The sequence below is a fragment of the Balaenoptera acutorostrata genome, chromosome 9, assembly GCF_949987535.1.
Source record: "Balaenoptera acutorostrata chromosome 9, mBalAcu1.1, whole genome shotgun sequence".
In the NCBI taxonomy this organism is placed as follows: domain Eukaryota; kingdom Metazoa; phylum Chordata; class Mammalia; order Artiodactyla; family Balaenopteridae; genus Balaenoptera; species Balaenoptera acutorostrata.
Genome location: NC_080072.1, coordinates 65,627,931 through 65,649,572, shown reverse-complemented (window position 1 = coordinate 65,649,572; position 21,642 = coordinate 65,627,931). Strand labels below are relative to the sequence as shown.

The 21,642-nt window shown below is 48.0% G+C and overlaps 1 protein-coding gene across 4 annotated transcripts in view; it reads left to right on the top strand.

The window, feature by feature from the left end:
* The window catches only part of ME3 (malic enzyme 3), a 331,140-nt gene that overhangs the window by 302,956 nt on the left and 6,542 nt on the right, over positions 1-21,642 (top strand). For all 4 annotated transcript variants that reach the window (XM_007168485.2, XM_007168486.2, XM_057553842.1 and 1 more), the window contains 4 exons: positions 6,080-6,189; positions 19,229-19,326; positions 19,607-19,720; positions 21,311-21,416. In XM_007168485.2, the coding sequence (XP_007168547.2) occupies positions 6,080-6,189; positions 19,229-19,326; positions 19,607-19,720; positions 21,311-21,416 (428 nt within the window). The remainder of the gene's footprint in view (positions 1-6,079; positions 6,190-19,228; positions 19,327-19,606; positions 19,721-21,310; positions 21,417-21,642) is intronic.

Here is a 21,642-nt window from a genome sequence, read left to right as displayed (position 1 = left end):
TTCCAACCCTACGTTAAGGAGCTCCTGCTTCTCCCCTAAGGCTCTCAGATCAGGAACTAAGACCCAGAGAGAAAGGGGACTTACCCAAGACTCAGAGCTTATATCAGAGACAGAAGGAGGATACGATTTTCCTGTGCCCCAGTTCAGCGTTTTCTTCACCACATGGCACTGTCTCTCTAGTTGGAGAAAGACCTAACTTTAACATCGACTTCACTTTATGTTTTACAAAATCATATTGTTGTTAAACCTAAACTAAGTTCTGGCGTCAGATAGAGCTGGATTCAGATTCCAGCTCCACCACTTTCCAACTGCAGGAGAATAAATAACCCCGGGGGCAAATAACTGACCGGCCTGTAGCTCAGGATTCCTTCTCTGAAATGGTACCTACCTACTTCATAAGGTCGTGGGAAGATGAGTTGAGATAATTCATGCAAAGAACTCAGCCTGATGCCCAGCACCATCGATAACCATCAGCTGTTTTTGTTACTGTTGTCATTCGTAGAAGTATTTTCATGCATATGTAAGGCAGTTATAGTTAACATTTAAATTGGTGTTATGATCAAAGTCCAACATCCTGTATTTGGATATACATGGATGAATTGAGAAAAGGTTTCTTGTAACCTAAGCTTTTAAAATTTTCATTTTGAAATTTTTGTTGTTCTTAATTGGCTTTTTTTTAAAAATTATTATTTATTTATTTATTTTGGCTCTGTTGGGTCTTTGCTTCTGTGTGAGGGCTTTCTCTAGTTGCGGCGAGCGGGGGCCACTCTTCATCGCGGTGCGCCGGCCTCTCACTATCGCGGCCTCTCTTGTTGCGGAGCACAGGCTCCAGACGCGCAGGCTCAGTAGTTGTGGCTCACGGGCCTAGTTGCTCCGCGGCATGTGGGATCCCCCCAGACCAGGGCTCGAACCCGTGTCCTCTGCATTGGCAGGCAGATTCTCAACCACTGTGCCACCAGGGAAGCCCCTTAATTGGCTTTTAATTAGTTTAACAAGTTGGCAGGAAAACTCACACTAAATTTCCACCAACTCCTTCATGTACCCAGCTCTTCCTAAAGCATTTACTGAACAACTGCAGTATTGGCTTATCATAGGTGCTCAGTAGCTGCTTTTGGATGGATGGATGGACCAGCAGATGGATGGGCAGAGGGAATGGATGGATGGATGGATGGATGGATGGATGATGCAAATAGAGCAATTGAAGTAACCACCCTTGGTTCAGACTGGATAGTTAGTGGTGTGGTTTCGTGAAAAGCCATAAGTCAGGAGCCAAGGGACCAGGAAAAAATGGTAAAGGGCCCAAAGGTCTCACTGGAGATGACGAAGAGGTATAGTGGAAGTAAGGGAGGTGGAAGGAGAGGCTGTGGTCAGAGACTGAAATGCACAGTGTGAATTTTTAGTAGGAGTGGCTCCTGGTGACGAAAGTCCAGGGAGCAGCCATGGGGAGGGCATCCAAGGTGGGTAGGGGTCCTGGAGGTCATTAAATACAAGGAGGTCAAGAAACTCTGAGTCTAGGTTATTGGATGGGAGATTCACATAGCCTTTTATCCAATTCCAAGTTAGGATTAAAGTGACTTGAATGAATGAGATTTTACTCTGTATCTCATCAAATTGCTCCCTGGGAAGGTTCTCTTATGTGAAGCTGAATTTGCCATGAAAGGATAATAGTGCACTGAACAAAGGTAGTTATTTATAATACTTGCCTTATTTTTTAACCTAAGAGTGGTGTTGCTTAAAGGTCAAGTGTGTGTGTATGTGTGTGTAAGAGACAGAGACAGTGAGAGAAAGGAGAAACAATGTGCATCACATTGTTTTGCCGTCTGACCTTTTCAGCATTTTAGCTCCAGGCCAGTGCGGGAGCGACACTGGGAGTCTTGTGAGGATTCTGTATATCAAAATGTCACCAACAACCAAAGACATTCTGTTCCTGGCTCCCCGTCCAAATACTTGAAATTCACACCCTGAGCAAAAATTCACAGTAAACGTTGGTTTGGTGAACATAGCATTATAATTGTGCACTGAAGGGTTTTTTTTTTTTAACCATTTCTATTCATTGTACAAGGAGAAGAGGGCTGGATGGTGGGTCAGGAGACACTGCAAGCTCCCTACACCTACCCCCACCAGCACTTGCTCTGTGACTGGGAATAAGAATTGTGGCCAGGATGACACGTGTTTAGCACTTTACTATTTAAAAATCACCCCCAGCTTTTAATCCTCACCACAGCCGCAAAGTTGGCCAGGCAAATATTGTGCCCATTGACAGATGGAAAACTGAGGCAGAATAGAGAAGTGAAGTGACACTCGATTGCAGTGGCAGAGCCAGGTCAGGCCCATGAGCCTCCTGACACAAGCCCAGAGCTCAACACTGGACTGAGGCAAGTTGCTGTCTCTCCATTTCGGCCCCTGTGACATGAACCTGTCTCCAAATCCCCCCACCAACGGCTCCAACTGGAAGGACCATGGTAGGAGCAAATATTTGCCTGCCCACTGGCACTTCTACTGTACTTTTTTTGCTTCCTCCTTTTTCTGGTGGTGCGCTAGCTTTTACAACAAACCTCTATAAACAGTTTCTGAGAATTACTGAGCTATGTTTGCAATGCAGATGTACTCAGGGAGTATGTAAAGTAATCATTTTAACAAAAGGAATAGATATTTAAAATTTAATACTAACTACGGGAAAAGTGTCCATTGTGTAAAACATAGTTTATCTTTGGATTCAATGTTTGTCTTTGGTTTTACAAAGTAGTTTGTATTTTCAGTATTTTCTACATAATATAGTCAAATGCAGAGCAGTTGCAATGCATCCAAAAAATGGGTAAATTTTCTGAAAAGAAAAAAAGGATATGCCATGCACAAAATTCAGAGGTTGGAAAAAATGTGTTCTGGGCCACTTCAGGGCTACTCACCCCCTCACAGGCACCAGCCTCATCAGACAGATGCCCCGACAGCACAGGAAGCCCACCACATGTGGGCCGCAGCCACTTTTTCCAACAAGGTCGTACATCTTTCTTTCCACAGCTGGTCCCAAGCTGGTCCCAGGCCTCCAGTTCACACAGTTGGGGATGGCAGGCACTTCTCCCTACCACATGCCGAGACACTCCGTGCTGATCAATCAGGCCATTTTTTTCTCAATGAATGTGACCGGAGATACTGTGGGTCACAAATTGGTCCATGAGATGAAATCCTTTTTCGGCCCATGGATTAAGTCATTTTTTTTTTTTTTAATTAATAGCTACTCTATTTATTTATTTATTTTTGGCTGTGTTGGGTCTTCATTTCTGTGCGAGGGCTTTCTCTAGTTGTGGCAAGCGGGGGCCACTCTTCATCGCGGTGCGCAGGCCTCTCACTATCACGGCCCCTCCCGTTGCGGGGCACAGGCTCCAGACGCGCAGGCTCAGCAGTTGTGGCTCACAGGCCCAGTGGCTCCGCGGCATGTGGGATCTTCCCAGACCAGGGCTCGAACCCGTGTCCCCTGCATTGGCAGGCAGATTCTCAACCACTGCGCCACCAGGGAAGCCCCAAGTCATTTTTAATAATTCACATCACACTTGCTTCCAGAAAGACTCCAGTAAGAGACACAGTACAACCCAAAAAAGCAGGATCAAAGAGCCAGAATCAAGTCAGGGGAGGGTGTGTGCAGAGAGCCTCGGCTGAGGGAACCTACCGTTAAAGGGCAGAAGACAGCTCTCAGCTTCCTGATGCCCAGTGTTAACAAGAAACACAGGTTACCAATCCAGTCATTTTTTAGGAAACACAAACTTTTTCCTGACTTTGAAATCTAGAAGGCAATTCTACTGTGGATTTTAAACAGGGCAACTCAAGCCACTTAATGGGCCTTGTCTTTACCCACCAAGGCAGTGTTTCTGAGTTCTCCAGACAGGATCAGAACGATCTGAGGTGCTCACTGAAAATGCATTGTACAGCATGGTGACCAAAGTTAATAATTAATACTGTATCAGGTACTTGAAGTTTGCTAAGACAGTAGATCTTAAACGTCCTTACCACTCAAAAAAAAAAAAAAATGGTAACAGTGTGAGGTGATGTGTGTGTTAATTAGCTTGATATTGTGGTAATCATTTCAAATGTATACGTGTATCAAAACATACTGTTGTGTTCCTTAAATACATACAATTTTTATTTGTCAATTATACCTCAGTAAAGATGGAGGAAAAAATACAGATTCCTGAGCCCCACCCCTAAACTCACCGAGTGACCCTTTGGGAGATGGGCCTGGTGATCTGCATTTTGAACCAGCTTAGCAACTAATCCTGCTCTACCTGCACATGGAGAGCACCCTCACCAAGGTGTTAGTGGATGACAGTGGCTTCATGCAGTGGCCTTTCCCAGCCTTCCCTGTATCTTATCAGGGAATAATGCCTGAACCCAGAAGAGTCTCTGGTGGAGGGACTTGAGACTTCAGGATCCACCAAGGGAGATATTTGGAGGCTGCAGAGGCTCCCCAAGCCTGAGTGGCAGAGGAGCCGGGCTCTCTGCACGCACTTGCGTTTGGAGTGAGCTTTCTGCTGGGATTTCAGACGGCCACAGGCCACAGAGAGGCGGGGCCCCATCTCAGCCCTTCCAGCACCCCAGGGGTCTGCCATCCAGAGCCCATGGGAGCCACCAGCCCACATTAGAGACAATGATGTGGGCTTGGCTGACCACCAGGCTCCGTACCCCTACTCTCTGCCCCATCCTCGTCCATAATGGGGCAGGCAATCTGCAGCAATGTAGATGCAACTAGAGATTATCATACTAAGTGAGATAAGTCAGAAAGAGAGAGACAAATACCATACTATTCCACTTTTATGTGGAAGCTAAAATATGGCACAAATGAACCTATGTATGAAACAGAAACAGACTCACAGACATAGAGAACAGACTTGTGGTCGCCAAGGGGGAGAGGGTTGGGAGAGGGATGGACTGGGAGTTTGGGGTTAGTAGATGCAAACTATTACATTTAGAATGGATAAACAACAGGGTCCTACTGTATAGCACGGGGAACTATATCCAATCTCCTAGGATAAACCTTAATGGAAAAGAATATAAAAAAGAATGTATGACAGTGGTTGAGAATCTGCCTGCCAATGCAGGGGACACGGGTTCGAGCCCTGGTCTGGGAGGATCCCACATGCCGCGGAGCGACTAGGCCTGTGAGCCACAATTGCTGAGCATGCGCGTCTGGAGCCTGTGCTCTGCAACAAGAGAGGCCGCGATGGTGAGAGGCCCACGCACCGTGATGAAGAGTGGCCCCCACTTGCCGCAACTAGAGAAAGCCCTCGCACAGAAACGAAGACCCAACACAGCCATAAATGAATGAATAAATAAATAAATGAATAAATAAAAAATTAAAAAAAAAAAGAAAGAATGTATGGAACTTCCCTAGTGGCGCAGAGGTTAAGAATCCACCTGCCAATGCAGGGGACACGGGTTCGAGCCCTGGTGCTGGAAGATCCCACATGCCACAGAGCAACTAAGCCCGTGCACCACAACTACTGAGCCTGCGCTCTAGAGCCCGTGAGCCACAACTACTGAGCCTGCGTGCCACAACTACTGGAGCCGGCACACCTAGAGCCCGTGCTCTGCAACAAGAGAAGCCACCGCAATGAGAAGCCCATGCACCGCAACGAAGAGTAGCCCCCACTCGCCGCCACTAGAGAAAGCCCGTGCGCAGCAACGAAGACCCAACACAGCTATAAATAAATAAATAAATAAATAAATATATATATATATATATATATTCTTTTTTAATTACATGGGAAGTATTGTCAAATGAGTAATAAATCTTCAAAAAAAAAAGAATGTATGTATGTGTCACTGAGTCACTCTGCTGTACAGCAGAAATTAACACAACATTGTAAATCAGCTCTACTTCAATTAAAAATAAATAACTAAATCATAATGGGGCAGGCAGAGCCAAGAGTCCAGAAGCCAGCCAGGTGGCATAAACCCCAGTGAATGAGCCGTGTCACACCCACACCCACCCCTGGCCTGCACCTCCCTGCTCCCCAGTTCAGGCTGGGACCTGCCAGGCATCAGCTCGGGGAGGCAATCACGTGCTCTTTCCTCTCCCTCTCCACAGGTTTGGAATAAATTGCCTCATCCAGTTTGAAGACTTTGCCAATGCCAATGCCTTCCGCCTTCTCAACAAATACCGTAACAAGTACTGCATGTTCAACGATGACATCCAAGGTAAGTTTCCACCCCTCCTGACAAAGCCGCTGAGGACTAATGCCTTCTCACAAAGGCTCACCTGTGGGGAGGGGCCACCTCATAGCCGGTTTGCTGCCAGCAGCTGTTGAAGAAAGAGCAGTAAATCCAGATTCACTTTGCTAGTTCTCAGCTCTGTGACCTTGGACATGTCCCATAACTTTGCTAAGTCTCAGTTTCTTCACCTATAAAATGGAGATGATTACTGCTTCAGAGGAAAGTAAGAATTTGGTGATTAGATATATGATAGAAATTTTAAACAATGCTGTGATTTACTAGTTGGTTGAACATGGGCAGATCACATCTCTGAGCCACAGTTTCATCATCTGTTCATTGGGAATGATAGTAACTACCTTGGAAGATTATTGTGAAAATTTAAAGAGCTAATATATGGAAAGTACCAGCACATAGGACTCATCATACCAAACCATCAATCACCATAAAAGTGGCCTTCGCCAGCCACAATAGCTTGCTCTTGGATTTTCCAAACACAAGGCATATCACTGTCAGGGAATCAGGATAAGGCCTTCTCTTAACTTGGCTGGAATGAGTGCTTCTCACAATGATAACCAAGGCCCCAGAACATTCCAAAAGTCAATGGGAAGCATCTTCTAGTTCAGGGTCCACTTGGCTCCCTGTTCTGTGGACCAGAAAAATCTGAAGGCACTTGCTTCTTGCTGTGGAGATGCCAGCATGTGACACTGGAGTAGGAGGGGTGGTTCCTCAGCGATTATCTCACCTGATCCAGGAGTTCTCAGTAAGGAGCATTGCCAGTTATTCCCAGTATTTTATAAAGCCCAAGGGAAACCTTGATGACATGTAGGTTACTATTTAACAAATGAAGTTTGGCAAGCAAGATCTTTTCAAATCAAGGAACCATGTCATGTAAAAAAGAACAGGTTGGTAGGGGACAGGTATTGGTCCCTGGGAGTTAAAGATGGGCCAGCATTTTGCAGATGAGGCCCAAAGAGGTCACAGTTTTCATCAAGTGAGTAAGATAGACCTAGGAGGATTCAAGCCCAGGTTAACAATAGCTAAGGTTTAGAGCTGAATACCTGTTATTCATCAGGCACGGTTCTAAGCACTTCACAGGTTAATCCTACCAGATAGTACCAACCCTGTCTTATTTGTACTCCTATGACCTCCCTCTGGGTCAGTTCCCTCTGCAAGTGAAAGCTCTGCTTCTCAGCTTGGGACACTCTTCCCCATCGTCTTTGGCTCAGTAGCTCCTACTCACCCTTCAAGGCTCAGCTCCAGGGTCTCCTGTCCCAGGGGAGGGACAGCCTGACTTGGATGCACACCGGGCGCCTCCACAGCCTCCTGTGCCCCGCTCTGTCAACTTTCTCACCACACTGTACCCCACATGCCTGCATTGAGTTGTCTGTCTCCCCAGGAGACAATAAGCTCCCAGAGGCAGGAACACATCTTTTCTCTTCTCACTTCCCAGCCCCAGCACAAGTGCCTGGCGCACTGTAGATGCTTCGTTAATGTTTGAAGAATGAATGAACGAGGTCCACCTGCACAAACTGAGATTCTCATAAGCACCCATCTGTTCATGTGGGTGTGTCTACACTGGACACCTGCCCCCGAAGCCTCTCTCTTGTCCAGGTCGTCATACATATACTCACCCAGAAATGCACCCCACATGTGCTCACACGCAGACATATATACATCTTCACGTGTGTACACCCTCATGTATACACACACAAAACTTCTCAAATTAAATCAATTCGTTAGTTTTTATGTCCTGCTGATACCCAGTTCCAGTAGAGTCTGTTTTACTCCCAGGCAAAGCCAGATGGAATGGTTTTCTGGGTCCCACGGCAAACAGAGGAGGAATTTCCCATTCTTTTCTCAGAAATGAGACTAAAGTCATTAAACTAAAATGCATGAGGAGAGCTGGCAAATCGTACTAGAATGGCAGGAGCCCTATAATATCGAGGCTTTGATCGGGACAACCTGACCATTAGGCGTGGCCGTGTGATTAACAGCACCGCCCAGATCTTCCTTCAAGAAAGGACTTGTTGCCCCAGCTGGCGGCAGGGCTGGCTGGAGCATCAAGCAGAGCCGCAGCTGCAGAGAGCCGTCTCGCCCACGGTCCTGCCCTGCCAGGACGGCATCACCAGGTGCTCAGGGAATCTAGAAGCTCAACCATTTTGGCCCAGTGCAGGACAACTCTGAGGGGACATGTAACTCCAGAGCTCCCCACGGGGTTGGCTGAGGCCCTGGGGACCGCATCGCAGCTCAGCTTCTCCCGCTTCCCCATCCTCAACCCCATCCTGCTTCCACTCCCTCCCTAGCACAGGTGTGCTGATCCCCAGGGCACTTCTTGATAACATCCTGAACACTTCACATCTCTCTGAATCTGCTTCCCAGGGAACCCAAACTGTGCCAAGTAATCCAGTTGGCATGAACACAGAGCTTTAGGCTAGAAAAGTGTTTTCCATCCACACTATTTCACAGCTTCCTTGCCTCACCCCCTCCGCCTGTGGGGAGGACGGACATTGCTGTTCATGTCACCGATGAGGCAACTGAAGTTCAAGGACTTAAGTTTTGCTCCACGTCCCACAGCCTAACAGGCATAAAGCTGGGGCTAGAACCTAGTTACTTCTAACTCGGAATTCACTGTCTGTCCAGGACGTCGGGCTGCCCATGCTTCCTCGTGGGTGAGGTGGTGCCCTGAGTCTCCTTGGTGAGGATTAAATTCCAGACCCCACGTAAGTGTGGGTGTCACTGCTCTCTTCACCCCTCCCATCCTCTCCTCTAACTCCCACAGTTCACAGAACCCCCCCCCCACCACCGATGAGGCCTGGGGACGGGGAGGGGCTGGTCCACAGTCGCCAGCTGGTTAGTGATGGGTCCAGAACCAGAAGCCTATGATGTGTACTCTCAGTGCTGGGTGGGCAATTAGCAGGCTGGTGAGGAATTCCGGGATGAATGGGGCAACGTGGAAGATTAAGCTCATGCTAGAATTGACCCCCTTACCTCCAAACACAAGGTAAAGAGAAGAGGAAAAAGAAACGTGAAACTACATAGCCACGCTCAAAAATAGAAAGGAACGCCTGCATGCACAGAATTGGAGAGAGCTGGGAGAAGGGGGAGGGTGGGAGGAATCACAGTGGTAAAACAGAAACCAAAACCAAGCCGCATGTGGTTGCTGGGGACAGGCCCGGTCCACCCCAGCAGGACTTGTCAGAATCTTCTGGAACACCCCAGAATGGCGGGAGATGGGACCAGGCTGCCTGCATGAAATGAACACCAGCGCAGCCTCACGTCCTCGGTGGAATAAGGAAAGATATGACTAAAGGCCTCAGGGTCCCCACCAGACTGAGCTCCATGAGGGCAGGGCCGTGCCTGGTGCTGAGCAGGAGCTTGGGCACAAGAGTTGAACCCCAGCCAGTCCTGCTGCACCACACTCCTGGGAATCACCAACCCCACGTGGCCGACCACAGGGTAGGGTTGGCCCCAGCACTGGCAGGGCAAAGAGCTCCCCAGGGCTGCCATGGTCTCCTCCGCGCGCCCCCCGCCCCGGCCCGACTCCCAGCTCAGACCGGTGCAAAGCCTCAGCCTCCCCAGGCTGGTTCTCGGTGAGCAGGGCTGCCCGTGCACTGACTCGTCGCTGGAAGCCTCTTCAGGAGTTCTGGAAAAGGCAGAGGCTCAGGTGACTTTTGTTGTTTCAGCTGGGATCACAGAAGCATCCCGGCTCTTAGCGGAGGAGAGAGAGACCTGGAAGGGGAACAGCGCTAGGAATGGTCCTGCTGGAGGACTGGCCAGCTGTGTCCTTCCCAGGAAGCCAGGTCCAGGATACTGCTGGCCTGGTGAGCACAGGCCCCCGGGCTCCGCGGCTAGCTGCCCGCAGTGTGGCTGGGGACAGCAACGGCCAGCTGGCCTGTCAGCTCCAGGGCGTCCTCCCACCCCACCAGGCCTGCCCGGAGCTGCACTGCCCTCAAGTCCGGCCACATTCCCGAGAGCAGACGGCCAGTCAGGGTGCCTGTGTGGTATGTCAGGCCATGGTCACCCCTCATACTTTCAAGTTTTCATCTGTGAGCCAGAGTGCTTAGCAGTCAGATGTTGGACTGAGACAAGCCTAGGTCTGAATCCCCACTTTTCTGCTTTGGGGCTTTGGCCAAGCGGCTTAAATCCCCCCAGTCTTCTTTTCCTGATCTGTAAAATGGACATGATGGTATTCACAGCCACGAGGGATCCTCAGCCAGTACTGCCAGAAAGATCAGGACGCCTTCCGAAGGCCAGCATCGATCCTGGCTGGACGCGGACTGTGCTAGCTCATGGTTAAGCGTTCTCGTCGTCACCCTTGCTTATGGTACCAGGTAGTTGTAAGGGCTGCAGTGACGTAGCGCAGGCACAGGCGTGTAACCGTACTCAGCTCTGGTACCGGGTACTCTGGTACTGGGTACTGATACCTCTGGTGCACAGGAAGCTCCCAACACAAGTCCCAGAGGGAGGGAGGAAGTGTTGAGACCCAAAACAGAGAGGCTGGGCTTCCCTGGTGGCGCAGTGGTTGGGGGTCTGCCTGCCAATGCAGGGGACACGGGTTCGAGCCCTGGTCTGGGAGGATCCCACATGCCGCGGAGCGACTGAGCCCGTGAGCCACAGTTGCTGAGCCTGCGTGTCTGGAGCCTGTGCTCCGCAACAAGAGAGGCCACGATAGTGAGAGGCCCATGCACCGCGATGAAGAGTGGCCCCCGCTTGCCGCAGCTGGAGAAGGCCCTAGCACAGAAACGAAGACCCAACATAGCAATCAATCAATCAATCAATCAATAAAAAAAATAAATAAAAATCTTTAAAAAAAAAAAACAGCTAACACACTATTGTAAGGCAATTATACTTCAATAAAGATGTTTGAAAAAACAAAACAAAACAAAACAAAACAGAGAGGCTTTGGTGCAGGTGAGGAGAGGGACCGGTGTGAGCGCAGGCCTGGGAAAGCCTGAGAAGGGAGGCAGGGGCCCACCTCACCTCTTTTCCTCTTTCCACATCCAGCCTATTCTTCCAGCCCATTGCATTAGTCAGTTCTGTGAGTTTTCTGCCGATTCTGATTCTGAATGTGCTGGTCCCTCTGCCTAGAACTCTCTTCTGCTCTCGGCTAATTTCTCTTTGTCCTTAACGACTCAAACCTCACCTCCCCCAGGATACCGCACCCAGGGCCAAACCTGTTCCTCAGGCCCCAGGACGATCCCACCCTTCCCCAGGGCCTGGGAGTGACACTGGGCAGGGGTCACCCCGCTTTGCAGAATATTTCAAAATACCCCGGGGCTCAGATGCCACGGTAGGAAAGGGGCAGATTGGGGAGGAATGGCCCAGCTCTGAAGTCTGTCCAGCTGGTTTGTCCTGTTTACAAGACACCAGGGGTTATTTCCAGCTGTCAGCGCTCTGCTTCTCCTTCCCGTACCACACACACTGAGCAGCAGTTCCTGGCCTTTCCCGTCTCTCTCTCCCACAGTGAAACCTCCCCCGGCCGCTTCAACCTCATCTCTCCCCAGTCCCCAGAACCTTCCTTTTCACTAAGTCCTGTGTTCTGAGGCTGTTCTTCCCGGACAGGGCTTTCCCAGCCCTGAGATTCTTGTGGTTCTCTTCGTACGTCTAATCCTGGCTGCTCTGAGACCTCCCCCTTAGCCTGTTGCATCAGTTAAATCCCCAAAGAAGCCAAGAACATGGTAATTATTCCCTCCGGTGGCAGAATAGTCTAACCCTGCCTCCTTCATGGGCCGGGAACTGCCTTCTTGAGAGTCCAAGGGCTCCAGAAAATTCCTTTCATGACACAGAGACAGGGTTGAAGTCATCTAGAAGGCCTTTGCTTGGTTTCCAATAAGGGGAACTTGAATTTTCTGAACAGTTATGCTGCTAACCCCTGTGGTCAAGACTGTTGTATTCATCTTCATAAATCTAAGGCTTCATATACCCATATACCCAGTGGAGCCCCAGAACAGGCTCTCAGTACACGCTCATGAACAAATGAAAGGCGGCCGCTGGCTGCCGTGGGAAGGTAATTCTGCAGATCATGAAAGTGGGCCAACCTAATCCTAGAGGATGCCCAATCCCCCATGGCCCCAGGCCTCCAAAGCCACCCTGGCCGGACCCTGCCGAGCCTAACTCCCTGTCCTTCTCGCTGCCTAAGACAGCAGCCTTGTCTCACCTGAGAAACAGCTAGTTCTTTCCCTTTTCTCTGATAATGTGTGGTTTAGAATGGAAACTTCTTTAACTTTGTCAAATGTGACTATGAAAAGCAGAATAGAAACTACATTTTCAGTCCTTTTGTGCTATTTCCTGAACCTACAACCTCCAGTACTCAGTTTGCAGGAAATGCAAGTATGGAAAGCTCCCTCTGAAAAGGAAAATTTGTTTTTCTTTCATCATGAATGAGGAACAAACAGTCATGCTTTCAGCTGCCCTCAGCATTTACAGGCATGTGTTCTAACACATCCCTAGACCCCCGGGCTTCTCCAGGTGGTTACCTCCAGAAAGCTCTGCAGCTTCCTTCCTCTCTACTTTTAAATCCCTAATACATTACCCAAGACCCTCCTCCTCAAAATGAAAGTTAATGATGGGGATAACTTTCTTTGCCAAACTTTATAATATGGGATTTAAGAACTGCTGTGTTCCCTCTTGAGTTCTGGACTGTGAATAGGGCAAATTGCCACTTCAGAGGATGGCCTCAGAGAAGGATCCCAGAAAGGAGAATGAGAAGTAACCAGCAAGGTAGCCAGTGAGCATGGGGTTCCAGAAGCCACATGCAGAGCTTCCCAAAGGCAGGAATGAACACCAGTATCAAATGCTGATGAAAGGTCAAGGAAGAGGAGGGGCTGAGGACTGACCACTGAACTTGGCAAGATGGAGGTGCTGGGGAGGTTGAAAAGAGGTGGGGCAGTCGCTTGATGGGACTGGGTTTCAGGGAGACCAAGAAGAAAGGAAATAGAGGCAATGAGTATATTCAGCTCTTTAGAAGAATTTGGCTATAAAGGGAAGTAAGAAATAGGGTGGGAATGACATAGGGTCAAGAGGAGGCTTTTTTTTTTTTAACCTTTTATTTATTTATTTATTTATTTATTTATGGCTGTGTTGGGTCTTCGTTTCTGTGCGAGGGCTTTCTCTAGTTGCGGCAAGCGGGGGCCACTCTTCATCGTGGTGCGCGGGCCTCTCACTATCGCGGTCTCTCTTGTTGCGGAGCACAGGCTCCAGATGCGCAGGCTCAGTAATTGTGGCTCACGGGCCTAGTTGCTCCGCGGCATGTGGGATCTTCCCAGACCAGGGCTCGAACCCGTGACCCCTGCATTGGCAGGCAGATTCTCAACCACTGCGCCACCAGGGAAGCCCCCAAGAGGAGGCTTTTTAAGGATGGGAACTTGATGACATATTTGTAGGCTGATGGCAGTGATCCACTAGAGAGGGAGCAGTTGAGGATGCAGAAAGAAAAAGGGAGAGAATTACAAAACAAATTTCTTGAGTAGGTAAATATGGTGGGATCCAGCACACAGCTGGAGGTGGCTTTAGCTAAGAGCAGGGACCATTCATCCACGTAACAGGAGAAATGGCAAAGTATATGGACCGGAGGCAGAGGTATTATAGAGTTGGTGGTGAGACGATTCACTTCTCTCCTGGTTGTTTCTACTTTCTTTGAACTTCACTTTCCACTTCTGAAAGGGGAAAAAATGGGAGCTCAGTAGTACCTATTTCCCAGAGTTGCTGTGAAGATTAAATGAGCAAATAAATGCAGGCAAGTGCATACATAGCACGGAGCCAAGGTCACAGGGAGAGCAATCAATAAGTGGCAGTTGTTGTATCCTTTTGAAATTTTCAACTCTTTTCTATCAGATTTCCCAGTGCTTTGTGTTTTCCACCGCTTCCAGAGTCACAACTGAACAATTATATCCACCACCTAAGTTCACTTCCCTCCACTTCCACTACCACCCGCCCCTCAGGTCTCCCCCAGGGAAACCCCATAAGGCCACTCCTGCTGCCTTCAACTCCAGAGTCAGGAAAGGCTGTCTGAGCTGCATAGACCAGGAAGGGGTGGAAGCAGCAACCCAGGTTTACCTGCTTTACTTCTAACTTGGTGACTAACAGGCGGAACCCACTGCCTCTCTCTGGCCTCAGTTTCCTCATCTGTACAGTTGTTAGATGTCACGCTCTCCATCCAGCACTGAATCTCTGCAGGTAAGCTGTGATTCAGCTTGTAGGTTCTAACCACAAAAGATACTTGACATCCAAGAAGGAAAAGATCCATCAAGAATGCAGTGTCTTTGAGAGGTTCTCTGATGAAATATCTTTGGCGCCACCTGGTGTCGTATGCTTTGTACAGCTCTTTTCAGGAGGCAGAAGGCTGTCGTGAAATACAATAGAATCAGGTGAGCGGAAAACGTGCTCTCTGTCCAATGGAAAACTGGAAACAGAAAAGGGAAAGTTCACTCCTGCTCCCACCCTGCAACCATTAGTATTTTGTAGCTCCTTCCAGATTCTGTGTGTATATTTTGTTACAATTAGAATCATAGTATGTAGACTGTTGAATGTTCTCTTCCTTCCAACTAACTCGGTGAAGCATGATTTAGGGGTTAAGAGCACATGCCCTAGAGCCCGATTCCCTGAGTTCAAAGCCTCATTCTGTTGTGTGATCTTGGACAACTCAGCAAACTGCTCCGTACCTCATTTTCCCAATCTGTAAAATGGGGATGATGATAGGATTAAATAAATGTCTTTACATTAAGACATATAAAGTACTTAGAACAATATGTGATGTTGGTTACTAACTTCATAGCATCTTCTGTGTTGCTACACCATCTTCATAATGAATATTTTTAATAGCTTCAATATCCTCATGAGTGCCTACACTAGCTCATTTACTTAACCATTACTCTTTTGTTAGGTGTTTGTTATTTCCAGTCATTCTACGTTATAAATAACACTGTCATAAATATCCTACCACATACCTTTTGGATTTTTTCATACATAGATTCCCAGAAATAGAAGCATGAGGTCAAAGGGCAAAAACATTTTATGCCTTTGGTCTATATTGGGAAATAGTTTTCCAAAAAGGGTTGTAGCTCTTTAAAATGGAATGTGTGCTGAACTTTGCCCTTTTCATTGCTCCCTCACCAGCCATAGATACCATCAGTTTCTTCGATTTGCACAATTTTAATGACCATAAACAGTCACACTTTAATTTCCTTTTCTTTGACCATCATAGAGGCTTAGCGTTGCCAGTTGCAATTACTTTATTGTGACTCTGTCAGGGTCCACACCAGTCGTTTTAACAGAGAAAACTCGACATAAAGAATTGCGAATTCTGCATTAAAGAACTGAAAAGCCAGAAAGAAACACTAAGGATCTGCTACCACCCCTGAGGCTGGGGGAACACAGGGAAGACGAGGTGACAGCTGGGTAGCGTTCATGCCTCTGAGGGGCGCACGCTGCGAGGCTAGTTCTGTAAGTGACGGACAAACAGCAAACTGGATTCAACTGCTGCTTGTGGAACAAACTTCTGCTGTAAGATTAAAAAACCAAGGCTGTGGAGTTGCCAGATTTAGCAAAAACAAAATGCAGATGATCAGCTAAATTTGAATTTCAGACAAATTACAGTTTTTACAATATTTATGCTAATATTGCATGGAACACACACTAGAAAATTATTTCTTGTTTATCTAAAATTCAAATTTAACTGAATGTCCTACATTTTACCCAGCAATCTTACAAAGCAGGAATGATGCTGGAAAAACTGTTCTTTCCCTGCCCATCTAGTCTTTCAGTCGCCCTCTGGCGCCCCCTATTGGCAGAGCCCACCATAGAGCCAATTGGTAAAGCTGAAAAGTGGTTTGCAGACAAAGGAGAAACGATTACCCAATAATCGGCACAGTCCACCCTTTTGGCTGTTCAGCATCCATACATACCGTCCTGCACATTGGTACTTCCAGACAACAACAACAAACTCTAACAAAATGCCTAATAAAATGCAACTATCTTTCCAGCAGATAAAGACATTCTCACCCTTCTCCCTGAAATGGGGAGAGGCAAAGTCTCTACAATTATTTGCCAACTAAAGAATGTCGCTCATCATCTGGTTCTACAAGAATGAAGTCGCTAGCCACTGCAGTCACCGACCTTCAACACACCCTGAAAGAAGTTCAAGGCAGAGATCAGGCATGAGGCACTCTGTGCTCTGGGAAAAACTGGCAGAACAGGCCTTCAGATACATAGATATTTTCAGAAGATTTTATGAGCCCAGTTTCTTGCATCTTCTCATATCTAGGAAAACACTAAAATCATTAACGGAGACATCCACTCCTCGTGACGAGCAACAACCTTCTTGTAACCAGCAGCAACCTTCTGCCAAAATGTGTGCTTGATTGCACGTACCCCCTTCACCAAAAATCACATATACACTGACACCCACACCCCTCTTCAGAGCAGTTCCTCAGAGCTATCTGAGGGGCTGTCTCCTGGGCTATAGTTCTCATTGTGCCCCAAATAAAACTTAACTCACAACTGTCACACTGTGCTTTTTTTTTTTTTTTACACTGTGCATTTTTTTGACATATTTATCTCTGGAAGATAGTCACACCACCCATCTCTGGGCAGGACTAACTACTCTTAAATCTCAGTCACAGTCACATTTGAAAACTCTGTTATCTAAAGGCTAAATTGTAGAATTAACCTCCAACAAAACTTCTATAAAATAATAAGAGGAAGGAGAAGGGAGAATAAATTAGCTAATACGAACCATCATCCGTAATCACATGATAATCAAGGAAGAAAATTTGCAAGGCTGTTACGTTCCTCATTTCTGTAACCAGTCATGACGCCATAGTTGATGTTTATGCATTTCGTCCTCGGTCTCCCATTCCATGTTTTCTTGTCCTCAGACAAGACCTCAGCTTGCCAGGGTTCCTTAGTAGGATGACCCAAACCTTCATTCCTGAAGGAGCTGCATCCTCAGCAGCCCTGCCTCTCTTTAGTTGCAACAGTGTTTATTAATATTTACTCTTGAGCACAGGAGTACTAAGACACACCCCAGAGGATCCCCTAGGCTCAGATACAGTCTTCCCTGTCCCTCGTTTCCCCTTGGTTCTCAGGATGAATAACCACAGCCAGTAAAGTAACCCTCTACTTTGCCCACTGGTTTTGTGGCAAATGGCCAGGTGGCAGTCTCAACTTCCAAGTAAATAGAACCATGTTGCGAATGCTAATGGAAGCATTTGTCTCTTGGGAACCAAGACCTCCAATCCAGAGAGCACAGAATTGAAGAGACAGGAAGCAAAAACCCTGCAAGTGATTCATTAGGTGAAATGGTGAGAGGAGCCATTCTCACTTCAACACTTTGATTTCCAGACCCAAGTATTCTGGCTGTGGAGAAAGAGCACAAGGTATTGCTTGCTAAGTCAAATCACATATTGCATCCCATAAGATAGAACTTCACCATCTCCTCAACTAAGTCTTAAGTCTTCAGGAGCCCATCCTACTGATCTCTTAGGTCATCTGCTCCTGGGTGGTAGAGTACATGTTAAGGCCACTGAGTTCCATGGGTATGCGCCTATTGCTGCACTTCTATTGCTATGAAATGAATTCCTTGATTAGAAGCCTTGTTGCCTGGAATATATCAGGATGGTGACTAGGCATTCCAAACATGCACAGATGATGGCACTGGCAGAACACTATAGACAGGGAAAGTCAAGCCATACGCAGAAACTATGTTTATTCCAGTGAGGACACATCTCTTCCCTGTCGCTAATGGAAGGAGTCCAGTGTAATCAAACTCCTGCCGGCTGGATAGTCCTCCCAGAGAATGGTACCATAGCAGGAGCTCCACATTGGCCTCCGCCATTGACAGGTCGGTCATTCAGCAGTAGCAGTAGCAGGCAGCCTCCGTGAGAGCAAGTCCATGCAGAGCCTCCATCCTTGCCACCATGGCTACTCTATATGGAAACTGAGCAAACCCTAGACGGCGTGGGAAAGATGCTGACTGACGTGCACAAGCCATGCCATTTTGTCCACCTGATTACTGAGAAACTATTCTCATTCTGCCCTTTGGTGAGCTTTCACATGGGGCACAAATATCTTCACACCCTGTACCTGTTCAGAGAAGTCCATTCGCAAACCCTTCTCTAGACTTCCTCATCACCAGTCTTACTATTTTGTTCTTTCGAAGTCCCTGACCATCTAGCTAAACCATTAGCAACTGCCCACGAATCAATGTAGGTCTAGCCATCTCTTGGACCAAAGTGGACAACAAAATTTACAACGGGAGCTCATGTCCATGGGGAAGATTCACTTCACTATTTCCCTTTAGGGTGACCTTTTATTGGGGCTGTGAAACTGCAACCGTACGCTTCTAGTTGATGCCAGCATACTGTTAAGAATAATCTGTAAACCAAGCCTGCTTTTTCCTCCTTGGTCAGCTGGTCATAGGAATTCCTAGTGAGGCCTTCGGCGTGGATTGAGGGAGAGGAAGAATAGTTGTCAAACTAGTCTGAGCCACCTGCTTGTGCAGCTTACCTGTACCTTCAGATGTATTCAAGCCATTTGATGCTGGTTATGCTACTGGGCACACCCAACCTTATGACTTGCTGGATACGACAAGCAGCTCAGGTCACATGGTCATGTAATGTTTCACGGTTAGTTTGTGGCCTCATTTTTAATATGTTTTTATCCATTTACCCCTTAAACAAATCATTCTACGAGGCTCACACTTCTTTTTGGCTTCCCTTGTATTTGTCCTTGTTGTTTCATTTATGAATGATGGTGGTAGCAGCCCCTGACCCTCTGATCCTCTCTCCCAGGGTAACAATCCAGGAGCTATTTCTCAAACTAACAGTTATTTGCAAAAGAGTGCATGGAAAAGAGTATCATGCAAAAGAGGGTTGCTCGACAACCTGCGTGCCTACAGGGCTGACCTCTGTAAGGGCGAGGGAAAGTTGCCTGTTCCATCCCAGGTTCTAGGTGTGGGGAACTCTGCCAAGGGTCTTGGGGGTGGGAGCCGGTGGCCAGGGGCTTATCTCAGTCCACTCTGTTGCAGGCACAGCCTCCATCGCCGTGGCAGGGATCCTGGCCGCTCTGCGAATCACCAAGAACAAGCTCTCCAATCACGTGTTTGTTTTCCAAGGTGCTGGTGAAGTAAGTGCCATCGGGGGCTCTCTGCTGTTGTTCCAGTAGGAGAATAAGAATGGGTGGAGGAGCAGCAAGGAGGAGCGGTGCTCTGGGCTTCTGAGGAGAGGAAACCGCACAGATGCGTTGTGATCACTGCAGCCGCCTGAGCCCCAGCATTTGGGTGTCTCAAGGCAGGGACTTAACTGGGCCTCCTGGGAGTAGTGCGGGAAGAAGCGAGGATCTTGGTGAAGCATCTGATAAAATCCTGAGCTGCTTTTTGCCTTTTGTCTAAACACCCACCTTGCAGGCAGCCATGGGCATCGCCCACCTCCTTGTCATGGCCCTGGAGAAAGAAGGCGTACCCAAGGCAGAGGCCACAAGGAAGATCTGGATGGTGGACTCCAAGGGGCTCATTGTCAAGGTACTGTCGGTCTGGAGACCTGAAGGTTACCTGATATCTACAGCTATTGGACTGGAAGAGATCTCAAGGGGTAAACTGCTCAGACAGAGGAGAGAGCAGAAGGAGGGCAGTGTCCTAACCCCCAAAGCAAAAGATTCATCCCAAAGTAGCCTGAATTGCTCTTGTCCAGAAGCTCTGAATCACGTCCTGCCTTGTACTCACCTCTAGCCATATTGAATCATAGCTGTCCAGAAGTAACATGCTCTCTCTCTTCTACATCTTTGCCTATTTTGTTCCTCTGCCTGGAATGCCCTCCTCTTTTTCCACACGCCCACTCACAGCCCTCAGCCCCATCTCTTTCCTCCCTGTCTTCTGTCACCTCCTTCAAGCAGCTTCCCTGAGCATCTGGGTCTCAATTAGTTCCCTGTGTTTATGCTCACGTAGCCTTCCGCCCTTCATCTATTACACTTACCCCGTGATAGGGCTGTTGCCCCTTTACTTGCCTCCCTCCCCGTGAGGCTGTATAGTCTTGATGTCAAGGTCCTGCATGTGATAAGTACATACTTGATGTTTGAGGTATGAAGGAAGGAATGAATGAGAGAGACAGTCCAGCTTCTGACTGCAGTGTGGTGAGGGGCACAGTTGGATGACCTCTTCCCTCAGGACTTCACTCAGAGCTCCATGTTTTAATCCTGAGATTCCACTAACATAGACTGTGACAGTGAGAGACTAAAAAAAGACAGAGATAGGAAAGCGAGGCTCTCAACCAAGAATAATGGAGACCCCCCTCAGAAGCAACAGACCTTCCTATTGTTCCTTATAAGGGCAGATTCCCACTGGAAAGAACTGGGACCTGGAGGTTCCTCCTTCTGCCCCAGATCATTCCAGAGCATGGTCCAGGCACAGGTGGAGGCTGCCACACTTGCCTCTTTCCCACATTTCAACATCACCTTTGCTCACCTCATTGAGCTCACCCCTCCTCAAAGATCTCTCAAAGCTGGTGTTTTCACTCTGCTTCTCATGAGGTCAGCTGACCCAAAGGAGTCATCAGAAACGTTGACCAGCCTGTCACCCACTGACTCCTATTTGAAGAAATGGAAGGAATCTGGACCCCATTGGGAGCAGCCAGCCATTACAAGCCTGTCCTGGATCTCAGCTTATTATTATTTATCGGGAGCTTAATGGCTCTTGTCAAATACATTCAAATTAGCGCCCTGACCCTGGGTGACTCAGGCCCCCCTCCCTCAACTGGGCCTCTGTGCTATATGTCTTGGGGCCAAGAGTCTTGGTCCAGACTCAGGCATTTCCTCAGAGCCTTTCTGTCCTGGCCCAGGAAGCCATGACCCTAGCAGCTCAAAGAAAGGCCTTATGGGTTCTCCATATGTGGTTTGGATTAAAGAAAGAAATACACACACACACACACACACACACATTTAAAATTCTTAGGTTGCGTCGCAGATTTTGATCAAAAGGACAGGGCCCAAGGTTCTGACAGCTCAGACCAAAGCACAGGGCTCTGCAGGGAATGCTCTCAGAGTACACAAATGCATCCAGGCACTGCCCAGCGGTTCTCACCACCACAGCTGTATCATGTTCTTCCTTTCCCTGCAGGGGAGGAGTCACCTGAACCATGAGAAGGAGATGTTTGCCCAGGACCATCCTGAAGTGAACTCCCTGGAGGAGGTGGTGAGGCTGGTGAAGCCCACGGCCATCATAGGTAGGAGGAGGGGGCAACCCACTGCCCAGCCCAGCTAATCCCCTTGACTTGCACGTGAAGACCGAGGCTCAGCGAGGAGGCATAAGCAACCCTTGGAAACACAGCTCTTTCCCCTCATTTCCAATTCAATGCTACAAACTTTTATTGAGTTATTACTGTATAAGAACCGTAGAACTAAGGCACCAAGCTGGCTGCGTGATGCAGAATTATACAGTAAAGTGGAAAA